At 35.9% G+C, this 23,496-nt stretch overlaps 1 protein-coding gene across 3 annotated transcripts; it reads left to right on the top strand.

The window, feature by feature from the left end:
- The first annotated feature begins 250 nt into the window (after nt 1-250).
- Nucleotides 251-22,979, top strand: LOC111057421 (CLIP-associating protein 2). Of its 3 annotated transcripts, none has more exons than XM_039431632.1 (5): nt 251-695; nt 8,218-8,330; nt 10,691-10,887; nt 14,072-17,370; nt 17,540-22,979. In XM_039431632.1, coding segments are annotated over exons 2-5 (3,594 nt in total). In that variant the 5' UTR covers nt 251-695; nt 8,218-8,233; the 3' UTR covers nt 17,541-22,979. The 3 variants fall into 3 exon arrangements, with proteins under 3 accessions (XP_039287566.1, XP_039287565.1, XP_039287567.1); XM_039431631.1 differs by having other exon boundaries at nt 14,072-17,383; XM_039431633.1 differs by lacking the exon at nt 17,540-22,979 and having other exon boundaries at nt 257-695; nt 8,242-8,330; nt 14,072-17,519.
- Nucleotides 22,980-23,496: the final 517 nt, after the last annotated feature.

The raw sequence follows: 23,496 nt of genomic DNA, 5'->3' as shown, positions 1-23,496 counted from the left end.
TTGGATAATTACAAGTTTAATCAGAAAAAAATTTATTGATGGTCAGTTTGCAGTTGATTCTTCCAAAGTTGATCTTAGAATAGCATTCACATTCAATACGTTACTAAACTATCCATTTTTTGAAATATGAGTGGAAAAAAATTGAAATTTATTTTTTTTTCAAATATATGAAAAAAAACTTATAAGGTAAATCTCTTTTTCTACAGAATGCACATTCGTCCCTGAAATAAATTGAAATTTGTTGATCGATCAGCTGATGGCAGCCATTATTGACAGTCAATTCCAGTTCTGTGCTAGTTTCTTCTAAAGTAATCAAAGAAATCACTTATTTTCTGGTTGTAATTCACGTCTTTGGATAGTATTTGTGATTATATTATCTGTGAATATATTTCATGATTCATTGTACAGGATATTATTGTTTGATTATGTGTTAGAACGATGCTTTTAAATGCTCGTTTGTCCATCAACGGAGTACCGTATTTGGATCGCCAGAAAGTTTTTTAGTAATCTCTCTTTGGATCATCATTGCTCGTAATAAAAGCCCTGTTTCTTGTTCTCAAATGTGCGATAAATTGCAGTGAGTTTAGTTATTTGATGCAATTTTGTATCTTTTGACTAAAATTCTTCTACATCCCAATCGTCCTCGACTTACGACAACCGACAACCCACTCCAGTTGCTACTTGAATAGATGAAGGTAAAGCATTATCATGGCTATTATTCCAAGGATTTTTATTTTTAAGTCTAATGTTTTTAATTAGACCATTCATATAAAATTTATAGTTTTATTGGTGTCATTTAGCTACTTATTGACCTGATTTTTCTAAATTAGGTTGACTTCCTTATGAAAGTTGTTGTTGTTATTTGGGTGGGGACAGTTAATTCTTTATTATAAGCTAAAAGCTACTAATTATTTAAAAACATAAATAAAAAATAAACTAAGACCAGCTTCCTCTCTATGGTATAAAAGAGTTTTCTAAATATATTTTCTTCTATGTAGCCTAGGTACATCTATGCCTATGGATTTTAATTCAGTGATTCAACCATCAAATTCAAAACTCAACACTTTGAATTCAGTTTGCATCACAAAACCAATTTGAGATGTGATTGTTTTATGATAAACCTATAATTTTATATTTAGATCTTCTGATGACACCCAGAATTTAAGGTAGACCCAGTTCACAAAAACAAAATTTCTTGTTGGCAAAAATGAATTTTATGTCAACCGGTTTCAATTTCTTGATTAAAAATAATATTTTTGTTTAATCACTGCATATTATCACTGAAATTATTATTAATTTATACTGCAAATTTAAGTAGGCCCATCCTGTTTTATAGCCTACTGTAAGCTGTCAATAACATTTCATGGTTGCTAATTTTTATAATAATGGTACAGAAATTATAGAAATATGCTATTACTATCATGCCTATTTAATGGTTTATAGTTTGCTCTTGAACCTAGCCTACACGATTTTGAATGCCTTTAGTGTTTATTAATCCTTCCTTTTTTTCAATTTATATACCTTTTTACTAGGCTACTTCTCACGTAAATATTTTCCTTTGCTTCCATGCTAACTTGACATGGCTTCTATGATGACGTAAGTATAAATGAGTTTTGCAATTATACTTTGTTAATATGATATTCATATAAACTGTAACAGCTAAAACTGATCAATAAAAAACTATTAACTTTGGAATAGTATGTTAATAGCTTGAAAAATTGAAAATAGGTTGTCAGAACCTCTATGAATTATATTGTACCGGTATGTCATATTGCAGAAAGATTACTCTTTCATGCATATAGGATTCGTAAACAGATGGTAATCAATTTCAGAATATTTGCAATAATGGGCTGGCAGAAATAACTAAATCAATACAATCAGCTAAAGCTATAGATCTCTCATTTCTAAACATAATTCTTCCCGTTTTCCGGACACAAGCCTAGCGCATATGAGGGCAAGTTTAAAGTTTTTATTGGGCCACTTGAACATAGAAGTTACATATAGCCAAGTCACAATTCACATTGAAGAAACATACAATATATTGCACAGGTACAATACATACAATAAACAATAATAGGCTATTATAAAACATATCAGTTAGTTATCTTCATCATCATCTTCAGCAAAATTAGCGCAGAAATTCATAAATTCAGAGCAGACTTCTTTTATTAGTAGTTAATAGCCTACTTTTTTGGGTATTGGTCTGTATGTGTGTGTGTGTGTGTGTGTGTGTGTGTGTGTGTATGAGTGTATGTGCGCGTCTGTGTACAAGATATCTTATCTCCCAATTAAAGGAATGACTTGAAATTTGGAACTTAAAGTCCTTACAATATAAGGATCCGACACGAACAATTTTGATCAAATTCAATTAAAGATGGCGGCGAAAATGTTGTCAAAAACAAGGTTTTTCGTGATTTTCTCGAAAACGGCTCCAACGATTTTTATCAAATTCATACCTCAATTAGTCATTGATAAGTTCTATCAACTGCCATAAGTCCCATATCTGTAAAAATTTCAGGAGCTCAAATTCAATTAAAGATGGCGGCGAAAATGTTGTCAAAAACAAGGTTTTTCGCGATTTTCTCGAAAACGGCTCCAACGATTTTTATCAAATTCATACCTCAATTAGTCATTGATAAGTTCTATCAACTGCCATAAGTCCCATATCTGTAAAAATTTCAGGAGCTCAAATTCAATTAAAGATGGCGGCGAAAATGTTGTCAAAAACAAGGTTTTTCGCGATTTTCTCGAAAACGGCTCCAACGATTTTTATCAAATTCATACCTCAATTAGTCATTGATAAGTTCTATCAACTGCCATAAGTCCCATATCTGTAAAAATTTCAGGAGCTCAAATTCAATTAAAGATGGCGGCGAAAATGTTGTCAAAAACAAGGTTTTTCGTGATTTTCTCGAAAACGGCTCCAACGATTTTTATCAAATTCATACCTCAATTAGTCATTGATAAGTTCTATCAACTGCCATAAGTCCCATATCTGTAAAAATTTCAGGAGCTCAAATTCAATTAAAGATGGCGGCGAAAATGTTGTCAAAAACAAGGTTTTTCGCGATTTTCTCGAAAACGGCTCCAACGATTTTTATCAAATTCATACCTCAATTAGTCATTGATAAGTTCTATCAACTGCCATAAGTCCCATATCTGTAAAAATTTCAGGAGCTCAAATTCAATTAAAGATGGCGGCGAAAATGTTGTCAAAAACAAGGTTTTTCGCGATTTTCTCGAAAACGGCTCCAACGATTTTTATCAAATTCATACCTCAATTAGTCATTGATAAGTTCTATCAACTGCCATAAGTCCCATATCTGTAAAAATTTCAGGAGCTCCGCCCCATCTAGGCAAAGTTTGATTTTAGATTCCCAATTATCAGGCTTCAGATACAATTTAAACAAAACATTTCAAGTGGGAAAGATTGAGCATGAAAATCTCTACAATTAAAGTTCAGTAACATTTTCACCTAAAATTGAAAATAAGCTCGAAATTCGGGATGATGTGATTATTTTAATTGCAAACTGTTGATTCTATTAAATCATTCACTATGAAGAGATAGCAGAGCTCGTGTGTCTATAGCGTTATTGTCCTGTCACCAGCTGGCTCAGATCTTTGAATAGTAGTAGACTTGTGATGCGCGGGAACACTAGCGTCAGGTGATCAATTTTCATAACGGCAAGGAAAGTTGTGTGAGTGCGCCACACCAGTTTTTTAGTGTTGACAGCTGTAAAACATAAATTCTGTTCTCCTCACTTACAAATATTTTGTTTGGTGACGCGTCCACACTGGCCACGGGCAAACATTGTTTGTCAAACATAATAAAATTTGCCCAAACTGTTTCAACAAACATGTTTGTCGAACATTTGCTCAGTGTAGACACGGCTTTAGTTGCTTTAACTATTGTAATCTTGAAGGAAGAGTCAGCAAATATTCGTGTATTTTTGTATAGAATGATCGACTGCGTTTAAAGTGAAGCACTTCCTCATTTTTTAAATTGCACAGAACTGTTATGATTGCAGTCACCAAGTAAACATTGTGTGGGAAGGGCCATAATTCGCATTAAACTGTCAGCATTCCATTCAAATTTTGTCAATGCTTCCCATTCCACCAATGCTGAAAGTTGCTTACTATATACGCTTTGAAATCACACGCGTTATTACGGTCAATCGTAAACTTAAACTAGAGTGAGATTCACTTCAAATTGTCAGTATTCTTTATTAATAGCATCAATGCTTCCCGTTCAGCTAATGCTGTCAGTCAGTTGTAAAAGTAAACTAGAAAATGAGCGGATCCCACGTAATTGCCTCTATCAACAACCATGAAACAAATTATATGGTCATTATTTTTTCAAAGTTGCAGTGTGCAAGCTAGGAAACCCAATACAGTCCTTTTAAATCTTGTCACTTTATATTAATAATTATTAGAAAAACATTTCAATAATTAATGTTATAAAAAAAATAAATAAATAAATGTTTATTTCCCAAAAAAAAACTAAAACTACAACATCAATTACACAAAATATTAGATAAATTACAATATTACATACAATAGTTAGTTACATAAAATCTTATGTGTCCTCTACTTGTTTAGTTTTTTCTGTGTGGAAATTGACCTTTTCCACTATGGCGTACTATGTTCTAGAGTAGGTTTTGTTAGTTTTTTGTGCGTATTATTAATTAGTTAGTTTTTAGTAAGTCATTAGGTGGTTAGTTGTTATTTGAAATAATGTTTTCTATGTTCTGACTTCCTTTGCTCATCAACCAATTGTGTACTATTGTTCTGAACTTTCTAGGATGATTAATCTGTTTAAAGTTTGCAGGAAGTAGATTATATAATTTTGGTGCTAAATGATTGAAATGTCTCTGGTTTAGTGCCTTCCTTGCAAACACTGGTGATGAGAAGATTCCTGTATCTGGTGTTGTGGTTGTGGTTTCTGGTTTGAAATGTTGTTGGGTTCTTGTGTAATCTGCATAGTATCTCCTTGGAGTAAAGCTGTCTTGGATATATCACGTCAAACTCATTGAATAGCGTGGAGGCTTCTGGTTGATGACCCTCATGATCAGCTTCTGTACCCTGAGGAGCGGTTCGATGTGCAAGAAGCTTGCACCCCCCCATCCCACAATCCCATACAGCATGAGGGACTGTGCTAGAGAGAAGTAGATAACTCTTAGACATCCCTTGTCGACAAGGAGTGTCCTCAGAAACCTGAATCTGCAGATAGTCTTCCTCAGTCTCCTGCAGATATATATGTTATATAAATTCTATTAAAATTAGTCTAGATAGAATTAATTTTTCACTATACCTAATAATTTATTCAAATTTATTATCTATAAATTGATAAATAATATTATACACTAAACGTCTGAAAGTTATTCCATTTTTTAAATCGTTTTGTGATTGAAGATTAGTAAATTTCTGTTTTGTAATGGAAGTAAAGTTGTGGTATTGATTAAATGACTTTGTTTCACTGTGTTTATTAAACATGTTTGAAGTAACTAATTTTGGTTGCTACACCTTCAAAAAACTTCTGGGTTTACTAAAGATTGATAACTGGTTGTAGGCCTAGCAATTTAAAATAGTTTCGATAATTGATTAGTAGTTGTGAAAAATGAAAGTCGTTTAATATAATGAGCCAGGATAGGTGGGTCGACTAAAGGTACATTTTCGTTTGTGCGTAAACTCCCGCAGTCGACGACTACAAGCATTGTTGACATTCATTTTTTCCAAATTTCAAGTGTGCTAAAACAGCTGATCAAATAAATTTTCATTATTTGTTATTATTATTCAAGAATCAAAACATTTCTAATAATATCAACATATTGCTATTTAAAAGTATAAACTCAACCTCCCCCATTAAAACTTAATGAAACATAATCTTTCATGTTATTTAGAGAAATTGAAATCTACCCAATCTGAGGTCCTCATCCTGTCGTGGTCGACGACGGCATTTACGTACAAACGAAAACCCAGCTTAAGGCATTGCACCCTTCAGTCTGCTAGTGCTACCTGGTCGTGGGCTCGAATCCCGCCGAATAGGCATGGACGTTTGGTCATTTCATAAATCACCCTCGCACTTCCCATTACCCACGCACAAGCAAAAACGCTCATGTGGGCATTATCCGCAATAAAAAATTAAGATTTTTGAAAATGCTTTCAGTTGTCACAACACCTCTATTAACTTAACTAGATATGTGCAATGAATAAGTGGTTTCGAAAAGTTGAAGTTCTTACCAATATACAGTCGAACCTCTCTATAACAAACCTCCACTTAACGAAATCCTCTACACAACGAATTTTTACCTCGTCCCATGACATTTTAGAGCTCTGGTTGCTTATTTACCTCTATTTAACGAATTTCGGACCTCTCAACAACAAAGTTTTCTCTAAACTCCAACATACAAAATGTAGTGTGTATAGGAAGCAGACGGTCATTTTCAAGGAATTGTTTAGTTTCAGCAGAAAGGTCAATAGACTGAAAATAATGACAATTCAGGTAGGAAGAAGATAGGGTGATAGACAGTCAATAGAGGTTGAAACACATGTCGGAAATTGAATTCCAAGAACTTGCAATTTGTAGACCAGGCAGGTGAACGACTGGACTTTCCCATTCTTGATTTTGTCACACATTTCAACTCTTTCAACTGACTAATGACTATGATGATGATGGCTGTGACGAACCTGAGGAGAAGAATCCGTCAGATCAAGAAGTTCTAGAAGCTTTCAAAATTATCAGACAAGGATTAAAACTGAAAAATAGTGTACCAGACAACATGTTCAACTGTTTGAATAAATGTGAGTCGTTTATTGATCATGATGTTGTATTCAAATGCAGAATTCAACCGAAAATTACACATTTTCTCAAATAAAACATTAAGAATAGGAGAGTTGAGTTATTATAGTATTTATAGTGAAGTTATTGACAAAATTACCGTATTTTGTGTTCAATCTAATAGTAGTGTAAAAATTAGTAAAATAACTTTGGTGAATGATATTGAAAAATTTTTCTACTGAGTTACTTTGATTATACTCAACTAATAGTACAAATCAAGCTTTCTGGAAATAAATGTATGTCCCATATTCATTTATTTACCGCCGTGATACGATTTACACGATCCATCAGATCTTGGAATTTTTCTTGACAGAACAACCTCTCAATAACGAATACCTCTCTGCAGCGAATTTTTTGTCGGGATAATCGACTTCGTTATACAGAGGTTCGACTGTATTCATATTCTCCATGACAATCAGCCGTATTGGCTGTGACTTTTTTTTCTTTGAAGCTTTAATATAATAAGATACAACAATATTATCTTCACTATTACACACAAAGTACGCCTATTATTATCTTAATTGAAAATTTGTAATTGACAGGAATTGTGTAATTGAGATAATAATCATTATCGAGTAATTTTCTCCAAGGCTAAATCAGTAAAATAACGTTAAAAAATAATTATTGTTTATCTATGTACCGCTCCTCAAATTTTAATGGATTTCTCAAGTACAATACTTCATTTTTCTATTATCGAGCACGCCGATTTCTGAGACTTTAATTATATACATCAATAACAATAAATTAGTAATAGAATGAACATGGAGTGAAGAACTACAAGACTTAACTCATTTCGGACTATATGTCATCTAAATTTGGGAGAGGAATAATACAAGGTTACCTTATTTTTCTCCCTATCATTTTGATGTACTTATTGTATGAATGAATGAATAAAGAATATTTTTCTCAACATTGATAGTAACTATACTTACAATAGTACCAATGCTAACTTTTTCAGTATGTACATGGACTTATCCACCCACTTCTTTCTATTACATTTTAGTGTTCTATATCTTATTCTAGGCAATTTTTGTTTAAGAGAGAATTGTTTTACTGTGTGAAATTTGTTTGTTTGATCAATGCTGTTTCTTCATTTATTCTTCATTGATTTAGGCAATAAGTACATGATAGGGAAGGAAAAAAATAAGGTACCGGTAGCACCTTGTGCTATTCCTCTCCCAAATTTAGATATTGTTACTCATAGTCCGAAATAGGTTAAGTCTTGTAGTTTTCCACTTCACAAATTTTCAGCTCTTAATTATTTTCACAACGTGAATTAAGGTTCTAAACTTATAAAACGGAAAGTAGATTCATCTGTACAATTACATGTTACTGTTTTGTAATACCGATTTAATATATTGTATAATTTGTTATTGCAGGTTCTAAACTTATGAAATGGAAAGTGGATTATGGGGAGGAAGTTGGCCACGATCTAGTCGTGGAATCAATTTGAACGGAGCCGCTGATCACGGGTCCAAAGCACCAATGTCTGGTCAGTGCATCACATGTTATTTCCGTACAGACTTGAGTGCTAGCTTATTCTTTCAAGTTCAAAGTATCCTCTTCTGTGCTCTTGAATTGTTTGGAGAGTAAAATAGATGATGGAGTGTAGATAAATCTATAGAAAATAGATTATAGAAGAGATTGTTGAGATGCAGTAAGTTGCACATGCAACAATGTAACAGAGACAACGTAGAAGGAGTTTAGTTTCAGTAACTTAGATATTAGTAATTAATCTATGATTTATTTATTTTTATTTTTCACAAAGAAGCACTGATTGGGAGAGAAAAACTAAGGATACTCCTTGATTGTAAATAGATTATGCATTGTGCCATTTGTATAGAAGGAACAATATAAATCTAAGAATCAATTGGAATCTGATTGCTAATTGGTCTAGTTTAATTTTCAATGAATCGAAACGAAACACCTTGAATAAATTTCATACGAGGCTGAATACCAGGTTGGAGTTACTTTATTATGATTCACAGTGTATCCATTCCTTACTAAATTAACTTAGAACTGAACTGTTCATTGGACAAGTGTTAGATTGCTGTAAAAATTGAATTGGAAAAATGGTGTATCTAAAATTAATTAATAATTTCTCACATCTAGTTTTTTATAATATAACGTTACACAATTTTCATGCCTCTTGCCTCGAATGGAAAGATAAATTTTATCTTTTTTATTCAAAATTCGAATTATAGAAATTGTTATTTTTAAAATGAAGAAAAAGACGACAGGAGAAGGAAAGAAGAAAAATACAGTAGAAGAAGAAAAAGAAAGAAGGAAAAGGAGAAGTAGAAAAAGAATACAGGAGAAGAAGAAGAAGAAGAAGAAGAAAAATAATAAGAAAATACTGTTAATCTATATTAAAGATGTTGATGTGGGTTTTTACCATGTGACATCTGAAGAGTTTGTAAGTAAATTAATAAATGAACATATTTTTGCTGTGCCTAGGCATAGAGAAAAGATAGAATAAGAAGATATGCTATGGTATTGTTTATTGTTTTTGAAGGGATGGATTCAAGGATCCAAAGGTTCAAAGAACCCCACACGTCAACCGAAGCTTATTGTGTTCCCAAGCAGTATGTTAATTAGGCAAACCAATACCTGTGTTCTTTACAAGAACCAGGAGTTTTCCCTATACTATCCTATTAATCACCCAGTTGCTTGTTACAGTCCAGTGTGATATTCTTGGCAGTCTCTTCAGACCGATTAGTCCTCGTGACCTATGTGAGTTCCACTCCTGGCCTTCTTTGTAGGTCCTTCCGCTGAGGAAGGGGCGGCCAAGTTGCCTCTAGGGCGCCCGGCCACCCTTGACTCAGCCTCTTGACCCACATTTGTGCCTGGTTTTTCACCCATCACTGGTCTCTTGGGTTTTTTCTTTTTGCCCCTCCGAAACTTCGCAGGGTCAAAAGCCTCACCTCTCCCAAGAAGTTTTGCCTGAATGGCCGCCCTTCTTTGAGCAGTGGTGAGTTTTGGCCTCTCCACCCACAAACTCGTGACCTACGTGAGTTCTACTCGTGGCCTTTTTGTAGGTCCTTCCCTTAAGAGAGGGGACGCCAAACTGCCTCTAGGGCGCCCGGCGCCCGGCCACCCTTGACTCAGCCTCTTGACCCACATTTGTGCTTGGAGTTTCGCCCATCTCTGGTCTCTTGGGTGTTTCTTTTTGCCCCTCCGAAACTGCCCTGGTGGGGCAGATCCCGTGGGTTTGAAGGCAAGGCAACTTCTGGAGTTGCCTTGAGGTCCATTTTAGTTGCCTCCTACGACAAGCATGGATACTGTGGGTAAATTCTGGTTTTCAACACATTCTTGAGTACGATGATAGACTTAGAGCTCCCCCAACCAACAGGGTTGCTATGGTATAGGGCGTTGATGTTCAAAATTTCACTGTTAACTCAAACCGATAATCCTAGTAGTTCTTTTTCGTGAAGCTATGTGACGCTGGTTGTCTCTTATACTGTGCCGTTCTTACGCTCTCACCTGAGCAAAGCAGTAATCATATACAGTAGTCAACAGTAATCGTCTTAAATTCGACAAAAAAATTGACATGATATTTGGAACACAAACGAACGATACCGTGGGATATCTTCTTATGCTATCTTTTCTCTATGTCTAGACACAACAACCATGTGTATATATTTATTGAATTATTTGAAAACTCTAGAGGTTACAAGTAGAAACCAACCATGGAATATCTTCTTATGATATCTTTTCTCTATGGTCCAGGTTAGACAGCCAACATGTAATGAGGGGATGTAACCAGTTTGTAGCAATGCTACCAACATTGTTTTTATGCAGAAGCATATATATTTTTTGCACACATAATGTTGTGATGTTGTTATTGTTTAGGTCAAGCGGGAAATGGAGGGGAAGACGTGTGCGATGCCGAGGCTGAGAAGAAGGAGAAGATGAAGAAGCCAGGAACAAGCAGCATTCGACGCATTCCGTCGGCGTCGAAGCGGGGTGTGCCGAGCACCCCCACGCCGGCCGGAGCCATCGATGAGGAGGCATTCATCAGGGCGTTCGAGAATGTGCCACAGTTACAGGTGAATTACAATTAGTCAAGGAGGTGCAGTAGTAGTCACACATATTAAATCATGTCCTTTTTAGTTGGTTTCCCACACTGAGATAGTTATTTGTGCAACTAGTGCGCAAAGTGACAGTTTGCTGCACCGAAAGGCGAGGGCGGAATGGTTTCTTGATTGCAGCAGAGGAACTTTGCGCACGTATTTCACATTAAGTTTTTCCTACAGTTAACATTGAATATGAAAAGTGAGTAATTATGGGTAAAATTGCCTGAAATGCATCAAATGTTTTTCTGTGTAATTTTATTATTGATAAAAACCTTAATCCTAAAATCCTAAAGTCCTCGTTGTCCTTGGTTATAATATATAATGAATAATAATTAGCGCGTTGTGCTTGGTTGCACCTCTGCTCACTATAGCAGCCCAGTCACTGTTACCAACTTCATTTTGATTTTGCTGCACTGTTGCTCCATATAACCTACTAAGTATTTTGCGTTGCCATGTTGCAAATCTGGAGTGCAGAAAAATTTTTCCCGCACTAGAGCGGAAAAGTGATTCTTTGCGTTCTGTAATCAGTGCAGCAATGGCCACTTTTCAACGTAACTGTAGGAAAATATTATTCTCATTAGTTCAAATTGGATTATTCATACTCGCTAGGCTGTGCTGAGTGGAAACAATGCAATCAGAACACATTGAAATCATATTTTCACTGTGCCGGTTGGTGTTACTGGTGTGTGGAAATCCAGCTCAATATTAATGATAGTATTCTGTATTATTTCAAACACATAGAGCAGTTAAGGAGGATTTAAACTTTTTAGAATCAGTGAACGTGTCCGATACAGAAAACATATAATTCCCATAAGCTCTGATTGGATTAGCCCGGCCGATCGAGAATGAATAACCTCATTAGAATCCATGGTAGTAATATTTGAACTGTACCGGTTACACTGATACTGATAATGTCGGAGTCTCCTTGACATGGCTGGCCATCTATAGTGTAACTATAGATCGAACACTATAGTAACTATAGTGTAATCTATAGATTGGCCATGGCCTTAAGGGTGAGTTCACATAGAGAGCAGTCAGGCGTTCTGAGCTCAGCGGTCTTGAGAGGATATAGATATAACTTATTCATATATATTTATATTCATCCTCCTCAGACCGATATCTTTGTACACTACACACCCTAATGCATTCATTCATTTTGTATAAATTACAATAGGAACAGTATATATTTATATTCATCCTCCTCAGACCGATATCTTTGTACACTACACACCCTAATAGATTGCATTCATTCATTTTGTATAAATTACAATAGGAACAGTTTTGGGCAAAAACCTGTTGTGCCATTTCGGAAGGATGATTGATTCAAATGATAACTGTACAGTATGGAATACATAAATCGAAGAACTAGCAAATAGCTCTATCGGAATAGATAATCATATTTTCATCCCATCCCATCCCATCGTAAATAATAAGGAAGAAATCAAATTTTTAGGTTTATATCTTGAAAACACACTTAGTTGGTCCGTTCACATTCAAAAAATATGTAAAAAATTAAGCTCAGGAATTTTCGCGCTGAGACGACTAGCAAATACTTCGAACTTAGAAACGTTAAAAGTAGTGTACTTTGCAATGATCCACTCCCACATTTCATATGGAGTTGAAATATATGGAGGAACAAGCATCTCAAACTTAAATAAAATACTCCTATTACAAAAAGAAGCAATAAGAATAATTCTAAATCTTGATAGAGAGCAATCATGCAAGCCATTCTTCAGTAAGTTAAAGTTCATGACGGTGTACAGCCTGTACATTTATAGGACAATATTATATATATAAAAGCTAACGAATCTAGATTCCCACGGCAAGTAGATATACATAATTACAACACAAGAAATAAAAATAATTTTACAATAAAGAAACACGATAAGGAAAAATATAAACAAAGTCCAACGTACATGGGAATAAAATTTATTGGTTGTCTCCCAGGTTGCATAAGACATGAACCTGATAGATCAAAATTTAAGGAATTGCTGAGAGCATATTTGATGGATTTAGCATGCTACAGTATAAACGAGTTTACTGTAAAAAAATGAATTTTATACAGTCACTAATTTCTCTTTAGCTTTAAGTTAGTTTTTAGTTTTTTGACTTTCTCATGTACATTTTCATGTATGTTTTGGAAAGAAATAAATGATTGATTGATTGATTGATCTATCTCCATTTCTATAAAAAAGTGAGATTCACTTGAAAATTATATTATTATTATTATATTTTTGTTGTGTGAAGCCAAAAATTCTGAGCGGTGCTCAAGTGGCATACAACATGTCATTTTTAGAATGGAGTCACATGAATGCTCTAAAACACTCCTCAATGGTATAAGGACAAGCCTCTACCAGTGTCCTAATTATCTTTGAAACAAATAACTTATAGCTGCTACACAGCCTTATATCCTCAGGAATGCAATTAAAACACTTGAGTCCTGAATAATACGGTCCCTTTTCGAGAAGAGTCAGTCTATGGATAGGGGAACTAGAATAATCCTGTATTTTTACCTCGTGTTTCATAAGTATGACAAATTCGGTTAGCATTAAAAATATTTTTGTTTTTGAACACAAACGAAAGAACTTCAAGGAAGTATATCGCTGGAACTGTAAGTAGTCGGAGTGCCTTGAATATGGTCCTACAGGAGAAAGATGGACCCACTCCCCCCAAAATCTGAAGTGCTTTTTCTGCATTTTTAAGTTTGTGTTCAAATGAATTCTTCCAGTCCCCCAAAACATATAAAGGTTCAACTAAATGTCTTCCGTTAAGTTGGCTAGCTAATCCAAGATCAACAAACAGTTTTTCTTCATCTAAAATTATAATACATTGAGAACTCAACAAACCGGAAGAATTAATATCGTCCTAGTGGTGCAAAAGAATAAATCTTAGTTTACTGATTAAGAGTTGGAACTGGTCCTGTGATTGAGTTGCTTGAGAAAAAGTATTTAAAATGAAAATATTCTTCTTGTATTCTGGAAAAATGTGGAGGCAAATGTATATTTTTGTATATTTCTATCCGTTCTCTCTTTGTATTTTAACTCCTCGTTTTTTTTCAATCTCATATTCAAATTTTTCATCTTCACTCTTCATTATATCAGAGTGATTCATTTCAAACTATCACTTTACTAATTAATTATTGTTAATTGTGCCGTAGGTATTCAGTGCCCGTGAGGTGGACGACCACATGACGAAGATCCGCGACACGATTTCCGACGCCAATCAGGATTGGGAGAAGCGTGTGGACGCCCTGAAGCGCATGCGCTCTGTGGTGGTTGCCGGGGGCGCCAACTTTGACGAGTTCCATGCGCAGATTCGCCTCTTTGTTCCCCCGTTCCAGCTCTCCCTCAAAGACCTGCGTTCCCAGGTTGTCAGGGAGGCGTGTCTCACCATTGCCTATCTCTGTCGCACCCTCGGGAATCGTGTGGATCGGTTTGCCGAGAACCTACTGGCGCATCTGATTGGGTTGCTGTTGAACTCTGCGAAAATCATGGCGTCGTCAGGGTTGGTGTGTATTAGGTTTATTCTACAGTATGTACACAACAACAGGTTGATTCCGATTATTTGTGACCATCTTTCGAAATCGAAGTCTAAAGAGATTAGGAGAGCGTGTTGTGAGTTTTTGGATTTGATTGTCCATTCGTGGCCGACGCCTCCTATGGAGAAGCACATAGCCACACTGCAAGCGGCGATCAAAAAGGGGATAGCTGATGCGGACAGTGAAGCCAGGTTCTGTGCGAGGAAGGCGTACTGGGGTTTCAAACAACACTTCCCCGACCAGGCTGAGTCGTTGTTGAATTCGCTCGATAACGCTCACAAGAGAGCAGTTAACGATCATTTTTCAGCGTCCAGTTCGAGTAGTTTGGCCAGTTTGCCGGTTAGTCGAACAATGTCGGCTCAGAAGTCCCTACCACGAAAGACGGTTCCCAGTAGGAAGCTGTCCGATTCTGGTCCCACGTCCCTGGGTGCTCCATCCACCACAGAGAGGGTGGGGAGGACCAGGAGTCGAGTGATGGGAGTCTCCCAGTCTCAACCGAGCTCCCGGTCGGGGTCTCCCTCGTCCAGATCGGGGTTTGGGAGCCAGTATTACTCGGGACACTTCAGTGACAACAACCAGACCAGCTCCATCTTCGACAGGTCCCGGAGAGGCAGCACTGGTATCCCGAGGTCCACAGGCACCAGTCGAGAGAACAGTCTCACTCGTTACTACAGCTACGACCGGTCCACGAAGCGGGGGCGACCTAGCATGTCGGATCGGCCGCCGATTCTACCTTCCAACCGACCTGTCATGGCGCATAAGATGTTGTTAAAGTCGTTGGAAGCAGAATCAGCGTTGGCGGATGCGTTGAACCTGGATGCTTCTAAAACACCGGAGCCTGGTGCTAGAGTGTCCCCTCGGAAAACATCGTACCGACCGTTCGAGGATCACAGTGACGACAGTGAGACGTCGAGTATCTGTTCGGAGAGGTCGTTCGACTCCTACCGCAGACACTCGGACACCTACTCGTGGAACGGATCCCAGAACCGCCTCTACGAGCCCACCCTCAAGGACATCGGCGACATCATCACCAGCTGTGAGAGCACCCACTGGAGCGACCGCAAGGAGGGCCTCGTCGGTCTGCAGCTGTATCTGCAGTCTGGCAATCTGCTCACACCACCCGAACTGAAACGAATCACCGACAACTTCACCAAGATGTTCATGGACTCGCACACCAAGGTGTTCAGTCTGTTCCTGGACACACTCAACGATGTCATACTGAGTCACCGCTCAGACCTCAACTCTTGGTTGTACGTCCTGTTGACCCGGCTGTTGAACAAGCTGGGAGGAGATCTGTTGGGCTCCATACAGACGAAGATACACAAGTCTCTCGATGTCGTACGCTCGTCGTTCCCTAGTGAAGTTCAGATGTCGACCGTGCTCAGATTCTTGTGTGATGCTACACAAACTCCCAACGCTAAAGTGAAGATAGCCACCTGTGACTACATCACGAAGTTGGCTGTGATGACTGATCCTGGGTTAGCGTTTCCACCCCCGTCTCCCGGGAGAGTCAAAGACACTGCGACCGCAGCCCTCACCAAAATGATTGGCTGGACGATGGGGGATAGCATCAAACAGGGCGCTGATCTACGGAGGGCTGCACAGGAGGCGATTCTAGCCCTCTTCAACCTCAACACACCCCAGGTCACATTACGCCTGGCACAGTTACCGAAAGAGTACCAGGACGCAGCTGCTAGTCTCATCAAGGGCCGTGTGAGACGCAGCAGTAGTGGAGAGGAAACCCTCAGCTCCCCTCTCATGTCCCCCTCGCCGAAATCGCCCTCCCCCACCCCTAACCAGCGACCTCCCCTACCGAGATTCAGTAGCGGTGCTTCGAAGTTGGCCCACACTGAAACCGAGAATCTAAACCCGGATGAAGTCTACAGATCGTTGAGACAGACTACAGCGGAGATACAGAACTACAGTTACGGGGGAGGGAACAATAAGCTGGATAGAGATACCGCGTCACATGACTCAGGGATTAGCCAGATGTCGACTGGAGGCACGGAGGGTCTGGAGGAAAGGATGGAGGATTTGTCATTGAGGAGTAGCAGTAGTAGCTCTGTGAGAACGGTGCGAGTGTTGACGGCTCGCGACTGCAACGGAGTCGACCTGGTGGATGGAGAGGTGCAACCTAACGGCGTTCACAGCACTAGTGAAAGCGAGGCGATTAGAAAAGTGATAGACTCTCTGAAGTCTCCCGTTTCAGGTGGTGGGGATGACGAGAACTGCTGTTCAGCGCTCACCGAGGCGGAACGTAAGGCGGCGCTGGAACAGTTGAAGCGACTGATACGAGACAGCAGTTGCACGGCCATCATGGATCATTTCAAGTCGCTTTTGCGAGTGTTGCTGAGTCAGCTAGGTAACGGTGAATCGGCTATCAAGACGCTTGTGCTCGCCTCGTTGACAGAGATGATGAAGAAAGAATCGCTAGCCAGCTCGTTCAACAACTATGTAGAACTGTTAGTACTCAAGGTACTTCAAGCCTCGAAAGACATCACTAAAGACGTCCAACGCACAGCTGAAGTGTGCGCTACAACTATCGCAACCTTATTGGATCCAGGGTTAGTTATCAGGGTTCTTGTGCCCCTAATCACAACGGGCGACTACCCTGTGAACCTCGCAGCTGTGAAAGCGCTCACGAAACTTGTGGAGACTCATGGCAAAGACCCGGTTCACTCTTACCTGAACGACCTCATGCCAGGCTTGATTCAGGCGTATGACAGCGAGGAGAGCTCCGTGAGGAAATCAGCTGTTTTCTGTATGGTGGCGCTGCACACCCATGTGGGAGAGGAGGAGTTGAAGCCTTACCTGAGTGCGCTGAGCAACAGTAAGCTCAAGCTGCTGCACTTGTACATTAGGAGGGCGCAACAGGGCTCTTCTGTGCCCACATCGCCAAAGATACAGTCGTCCAGCTAATCGCTAACTTAGATCTTGTGTTGAGGAAACTCGTGGAGAAACGTTGTTCTGTGTTGAGGAAGCTCATGAAGAAACTGTGTCATGTGTTGTTACTTGATACTGAAGTTCAGCTAATAGCAAACTTAGATCTTCTAATCGCAAACTTAGATCTTCTAATCGCAAACTAAGATCTTGTGTTGAGGAAACTCGTGGAGAAACGGTGTTTTGTGTTGAGGAAGCTCATGAAGAAACTGTGTCATGTGTTACTTGATACTGAAGCTAAGCTAATAGCAAACTTGTATCTTCTAATCGCAGACTAAGATCTTGTGTTGAGGAAACTCATTAGCAAATATGTTATGTGTTAAGGAAACTCATGAAGCTACTGTATCATGTGTCTCTTCATCATGTGTCAGATTGTGTCTCTTGATACTGCAGGTGAAGGAACACAAGGCGCTTTTGAAGGAGACGTGTTTCTTCTCAACAACAACACAGAAATATGAAGAATCTGTTGATGAAATAGACGTTGAGAAGTTGTGGTAATAACAATAAAGCTATAGTTCAACAATATCACAAATTTGTACACAAACTACTAAGATAATATTATGTTTGAAGCAAATCAACTAATATCATGGTGGGGAAGAAACAGATTTATGAAGCTGTAGATAAGAGTTTAAAGGTAAACGCACACAGTAACAGATGGACGTATGCAGCCAGACGGGGGAAAATCTTGAATGTTGTGTGCATATGTCTGTTAATGTCTGCATGCAGACGTTTCATTTTTCTCTCCGTCTGCCTGCATACGTTTGTCTGTTGTTGTGTGCGTTTGAATTTGAATTTTTGTTGATAACAATAAAGCTATAGTTCAACAAAATGAAAAAATTATTACTTTTTACTATTAGGGTACCTATTATACTTGGAGCAAATGAACTAAAGTCATGTAGTGAGGAAACTAATAGGTTTTAGATAATTTTATGTTGTGAAGTTTGTAGTGATAAACAGTAACGCTTTATTGAATAAATACTATTTATAATTGTTTCACTCGTTGATTTCTGATAACAACAGAGTCAAGTTATAGCTAAAAAATCAGTGGTTGTAACAATCTCCAGTAGTTTCTATTCAATATCTATACATCACTTTTAAGATACAACATCATGAAAATGAAATCTGTAGTTCGAGTTAAAAAATGTATTTGAAATTTTGACAAAGTAAACATATCGTCATAGTTCAGCATTGTAGAAGAATAATTTATTACACTTGTACTACTTAGTTATGAAGCTTTAAACAAGTTACACAAAATATACGAGCTGTGAAATAATGTTGAAACGTTTGTGATTATAACATGCTATTGTCAACTCTAGAACTACGGTCTGGTTTGAAGAAAATGAAGTAAGGGATGTATGAATTCAAAAGACGATATTCGATTGTTAAATATTGGCATAGAGAAACGATAGCATAAGTAGATATCCCATGGTATAGGGTGTTTATGTCGCAACTTTTACTGTTAACTCAAGCCGATTACTGTCGATCATTGTAGATTTTTACTGTTTTGGCCGGGTGAGAGTGTTTGAACGTCACAATATGAGAGACCACAAGCGTCACACAGCTTCACGGGAAAGAACTACGTGGACTATCGGCTTGAGATAACAGTAAAAGTTGCGAAATAAACGCCCTATACCATGGGATATCTACTTACGCTATTGTATCTCTATGATATTGGTTACTGTTGCTGTTTATCGATTTGTGATAATATTTATAAAAATACTAAAATTATTAAACTAATAACTGATAAAATTTTGCATGTCTTCGATCAGCTTTTCATCTTGATCATGTTTGAAGAAAATATTTTGATATCAAAAGATGAGACAGAATAGTTTCTTGTTGAAGGTGGATTTGTGAAAGTTTTTGAATGTTTTCAAAGTTGAACTATAACTTTATTGGTGAGATAATAACTATAGCTTTATTGTTAAGGTAATACCATTTACATATTTGTAGTAAACACTAATAACTCGCACTTGGTTTTTGAACGAATTGAGTACTTTGAGCTCTCATTTCCAAATATCTCAGGCGTTTTACTCTCTTTTGTAGTTGAATTTCACAAAAAAAAGAACGCGAAAAACAAATAAATATATAGGTGCTTCTTGTATTGCTTAGGTATCAGTGCATAGCAATTGATTTGAACAGTTTTTGTATTGTCGATAATGGTGTCTTGATGCTAATGTAATTGTAATATTGTTGAATGGCTGGAAATGTGTATTTATCGTGGAAATATTTTTAGAGGTGTGTGCCGTGCCATTCTGTAAGCTCTTTCAAGCAACTAATTAGTACTCATTAACTCCTATACTCACCTGTATTTTGTTCCAATAACAACCACAAAATCTCTAATCTATTAGAAGCTTTAGACTAAACTGTTAAAAACTCAACTAGCTTGTTGAAACTAAATCCAATCAGCGATTATACACTCAAGTTATAATACACTCTTAAGGTCGGTTGCACAAAATTTCATTCCAATTCAATTTAACCGCCGTAAAATGATTGCATCCGTTATATTACATTATTTTAACGGCAGTTAAATGTGATTGGATACTTTTGCACCGACCGTTAACTGTTAATTTTTCTTAACCACACCCACGCACCCTTCTTGTACTGTAATTTAGTTGTTTCATTGTATAATTATTGTTTAAATGTATAATGTTAATCATTACTCCCATTGTTATGTAATTATTAAATGTCAATATCACATATTAACAAAATAATAACTTATTTTTGGATCATTTCAACAACGACTTTTGATACAGTTATTGAATTGATGAGTTAATGCTTTGATAATTAGGTCGAAATCACAAACTACTAAGAATACTAACGTACTGATTAGGATGACTTGTATATTTTTGTTTAGACTCAAAAAATTAGAACTCTTTGATTATTATAGAAGTCATGAATTATTATAGAATCTATAGACGTTTCTGCTCGGTGACAGTTCTAGATCTAAATATCAAAAATATTAATCTAATGCAAATAATAATGATTTCATCAGCTCAAAACTAACAACTATCATAATTGACTACTATAAAATTATTATCAAAGCAACTGTCATTACAGGAGTTCTCTCTAATACAATGTATGCGATGAAAAATGCTGTTCCTCACTAATGTTTTTTTTATTAATTTTCAACGAAAGAAGTAGTTGATTTTCATAAATTTCAAACATCATTTTAGGTGGAATATTTCTTCCCAGTCTCTATTAGTTATTGCTATAAAAGTGCTGCATGTATGTGATGTTTGAGTATTATATCTAATTTGAATAAATACACCCAATATAATCCTTTCATTAAATCGATTTCACATAATATGCCTAAAAATATTAGTTTTCAATGATTTTAAATAGTCTTTTCCTATTTATCAATATTTGAATTCACTTAGAACACGATTTTAATCCCTTGTAGATTTAATTTTAGAATATATTTTTAGTAATATTAATTTTGTGATATATCTATTCATCATCGACTCCATGGGTTGAATTTTGTAAATTTTTTTGACTGATAGTTTTAACCCCAGATTTAAAATCAAATATTTCTTCGAAAATTGCCATTTAATTTATCACTATTGGTGCACTCCACAGATTTCACTTGAAATTGTATTACACAATTGATTGTATGAATTTTTAATAATCTTTCCTTATAGGTAGTTACTGTTTTAGATATATAAGTTGTAAAAACTCTAAATTATTGTGACACTGGCGTTAAAGCTTTATTTGAATATAAAAATACTTCAAATAAATAGATTTAGTTGTAACTGGTAATTTCAATTTAAATGATCTGAAATTTGAACTTTACAAGCACAAAATTATTATGTTTTCAAAAATCTTTTCACTGTCAAAATTTTTCTTCACAATGAGTAATATTTTAGTAAACATTCCTTGCAAATAGCTACTGCTTTTGACTACACATTAAAAAGGTAATTTTATTCAGTACGTAATCTCAAAACAAAAAAATATAATTTTATTACGGAATGTTACTACTTAATTTTTGTTGGTTATCAAGCCATAAAAATAATGTTTGAAATTTATATTCATAATTTTAACTTCGATATTCATGAAATTTTAATTAAGTTTCATTCCAAATTTAAAGTTTGTAATTTTATTTCCATTGAAAAACATCTAACTTCCGTTGAATGTACTTGTTAAGAATTATTATTGTTGTAAATATTAATCAATAACGAATTTTGATATTGAGTCACTGCATGTCGATTGAAAATTATTTGTAACCAATCACAAGGAAATACTAGTTTTTAATACATTAAAAAAATCATGGGATTTTTTCTGTGTAGAAAAAATACCATTTTGCATGTGGATTTTGTAATCCTATGATATTTGACAAAGTTCTTGAATAATAATAATTGATAATTTAATTCATAAAACTCACCGTAAAAAACAAATCAAATATGCGGTAAATTTCAACTACAATAATCCACAATAATTCGTAATAGTGGATTTTGTTTTGTAGCAGAAACTTAATGTGTATTATAAATTCCTAATTTTTAGTAGACTGTTATTAATCGAGACTTTAATTATTTTAGTCATTCCAGCAATTTATTGCTTGTGAACTAATGTTATTGTTAGTAAACCTTGTGAAATTGATTTTGTACACTAATGAAATGTAAAAAATAATTGAATTGATTTTCTGAAACATGTCACTAAAATAAAATAAAATTATAATCTTTTTTAAATGTCAACAAAACTTGAAATTAAATTTTGAAGAACTTATCTGATAATAAGGGAAGTCCGATAGTCTCCATCTCAAGGTAGATACAATACTGTACTTTAAAATTATTGTTATTACCTTTCTTTTATCTAATACAATAATGTATTTTATTTACCTTGATTTTTGAGATTTATTCTGAACTCTTCAGTTTAGTTCTCAACACTTTTGTTACTTTCCACTTATCTATACTGTCAGTCTTATTGTCCTATACCTTCAGATTGTATAACTTGATTACTACTAGCCTATTAACTATTTATAAAATTGTAACTGGATTTTCAATCCAATTTTTAATGGTTGAAACCCTTGAAGTGATGTGATGTTGGAAACAATCAAATTTTGATTGTAAGATTTGGCAATGTATAGTGATGTAAAATATATTTAACTATCAAATTAAATTTGAAAAATAACCCGTGTTATAAAAATATGCTAATCATAATGCGAGAAATGCACATTGTACTCAGTGTTATTGTGTCTTCTAATTGCACTATTGTAAAATAGCTTTAAATCTCGGTTCTATAATATTATCATCACCATTCTGTGTAGCAAAATGTCTCGTAACATGAATATTTACATTGTAAGCAGTCAATAAATTTATATTTTGTGCCAAGATATTTTTCAAGATGAGAAAAATCCACCAATGGCTGTGTAAGCGATAATTTTTCTACATTTTGCTATTAATTCGCATAACATTTTTCTCATTTTCGATATTGTCGCATCGTTAATAATTTCTAATTTCTATCATCACTATTTTAATTTGTTCTGCTAATGTCTGTAGTTGAAACTTGCATCTTTAAAATGTAATTATTATTAAACATAAAAAACATTGTAAATTAATATTTCAATTAAAACCAGAAAGCTTTCTTATGCAAACAATTGTATTTGACTTTTTATTTTTTACTGATATTACCATTTTATTGAGACCAGTGTAAGCTGTAAAAAAATTTGTCCAACCAAAGGTTGTAAAATACTTGAATCAAAGTAGAATTTAGCAATTCATACAGGAATCTTAACACTGTTTATCTTAGCTCTACTTGACTTCTTAGCTGTTCATATTTTCATATTTTGGTTGATTTTACACTGCACAATCAGTCCAAAGATTATGAACTCGTTTATCAACTTTTACTCGAATTAATTCAAATGTTTTTATTGAAACAAAAAAATAACCTGTGTAGTGGAACAGCAAGAGAAACACTATACTCTTTACAAAAAATTACTTTTGACTTGGGAGGGACATGTGCAGCAGAGAAGGCATACAGTGGTAGGGATACAACGACGACGATGGCACCGTTCTGAACCGGCCAGCGTTCTCTAATTTCTATAGTGAGTATTTAAGCACTCATGTTAAACTTACTAAGTTTCCTCTCTGAAAGCATTGAGTCGAATGACT

This window comes from Nilaparvata lugens, chromosome 6 (genome assembly GCF_014356525.2).
Source record: "Nilaparvata lugens isolate BPH chromosome 6, ASM1435652v1, whole genome shotgun sequence".
Taxonomy (NCBI): Eukaryota; Metazoa; Arthropoda; class Insecta; order Hemiptera; family Delphacidae; genus Nilaparvata; species Nilaparvata lugens.
The sequence above is the reverse complement of the archived record's forward strand: the minus strand, read 5'-3'. Positions and strand labels throughout refer to the sequence as shown.

Bases quoted from the DNA above. Each gene is read 5' to 3' on its own strand.
- LOC111057421 (XM_039431632.1), top strand. From the start codon at position 8,234: ATGGAAAGTGGATTATGGGGAGGAAGTTGGCCACGATCTAGTCGTGGA. The intron at 8,331-10,690 runs GTCAGTGCATCA...GTTATTGTTTAG, and splicing joins GTCCAAAGCACCAATGTCTG to GTCAAGCGGGAAATGGAGGG. The intron at 10,888-14,071 runs GTGAATTACAAT...ATTGTGCCGTAG, and splicing joins AGAATGTGCCACAGTTACAG to GTATTCAGTGCCCGTGAGGT.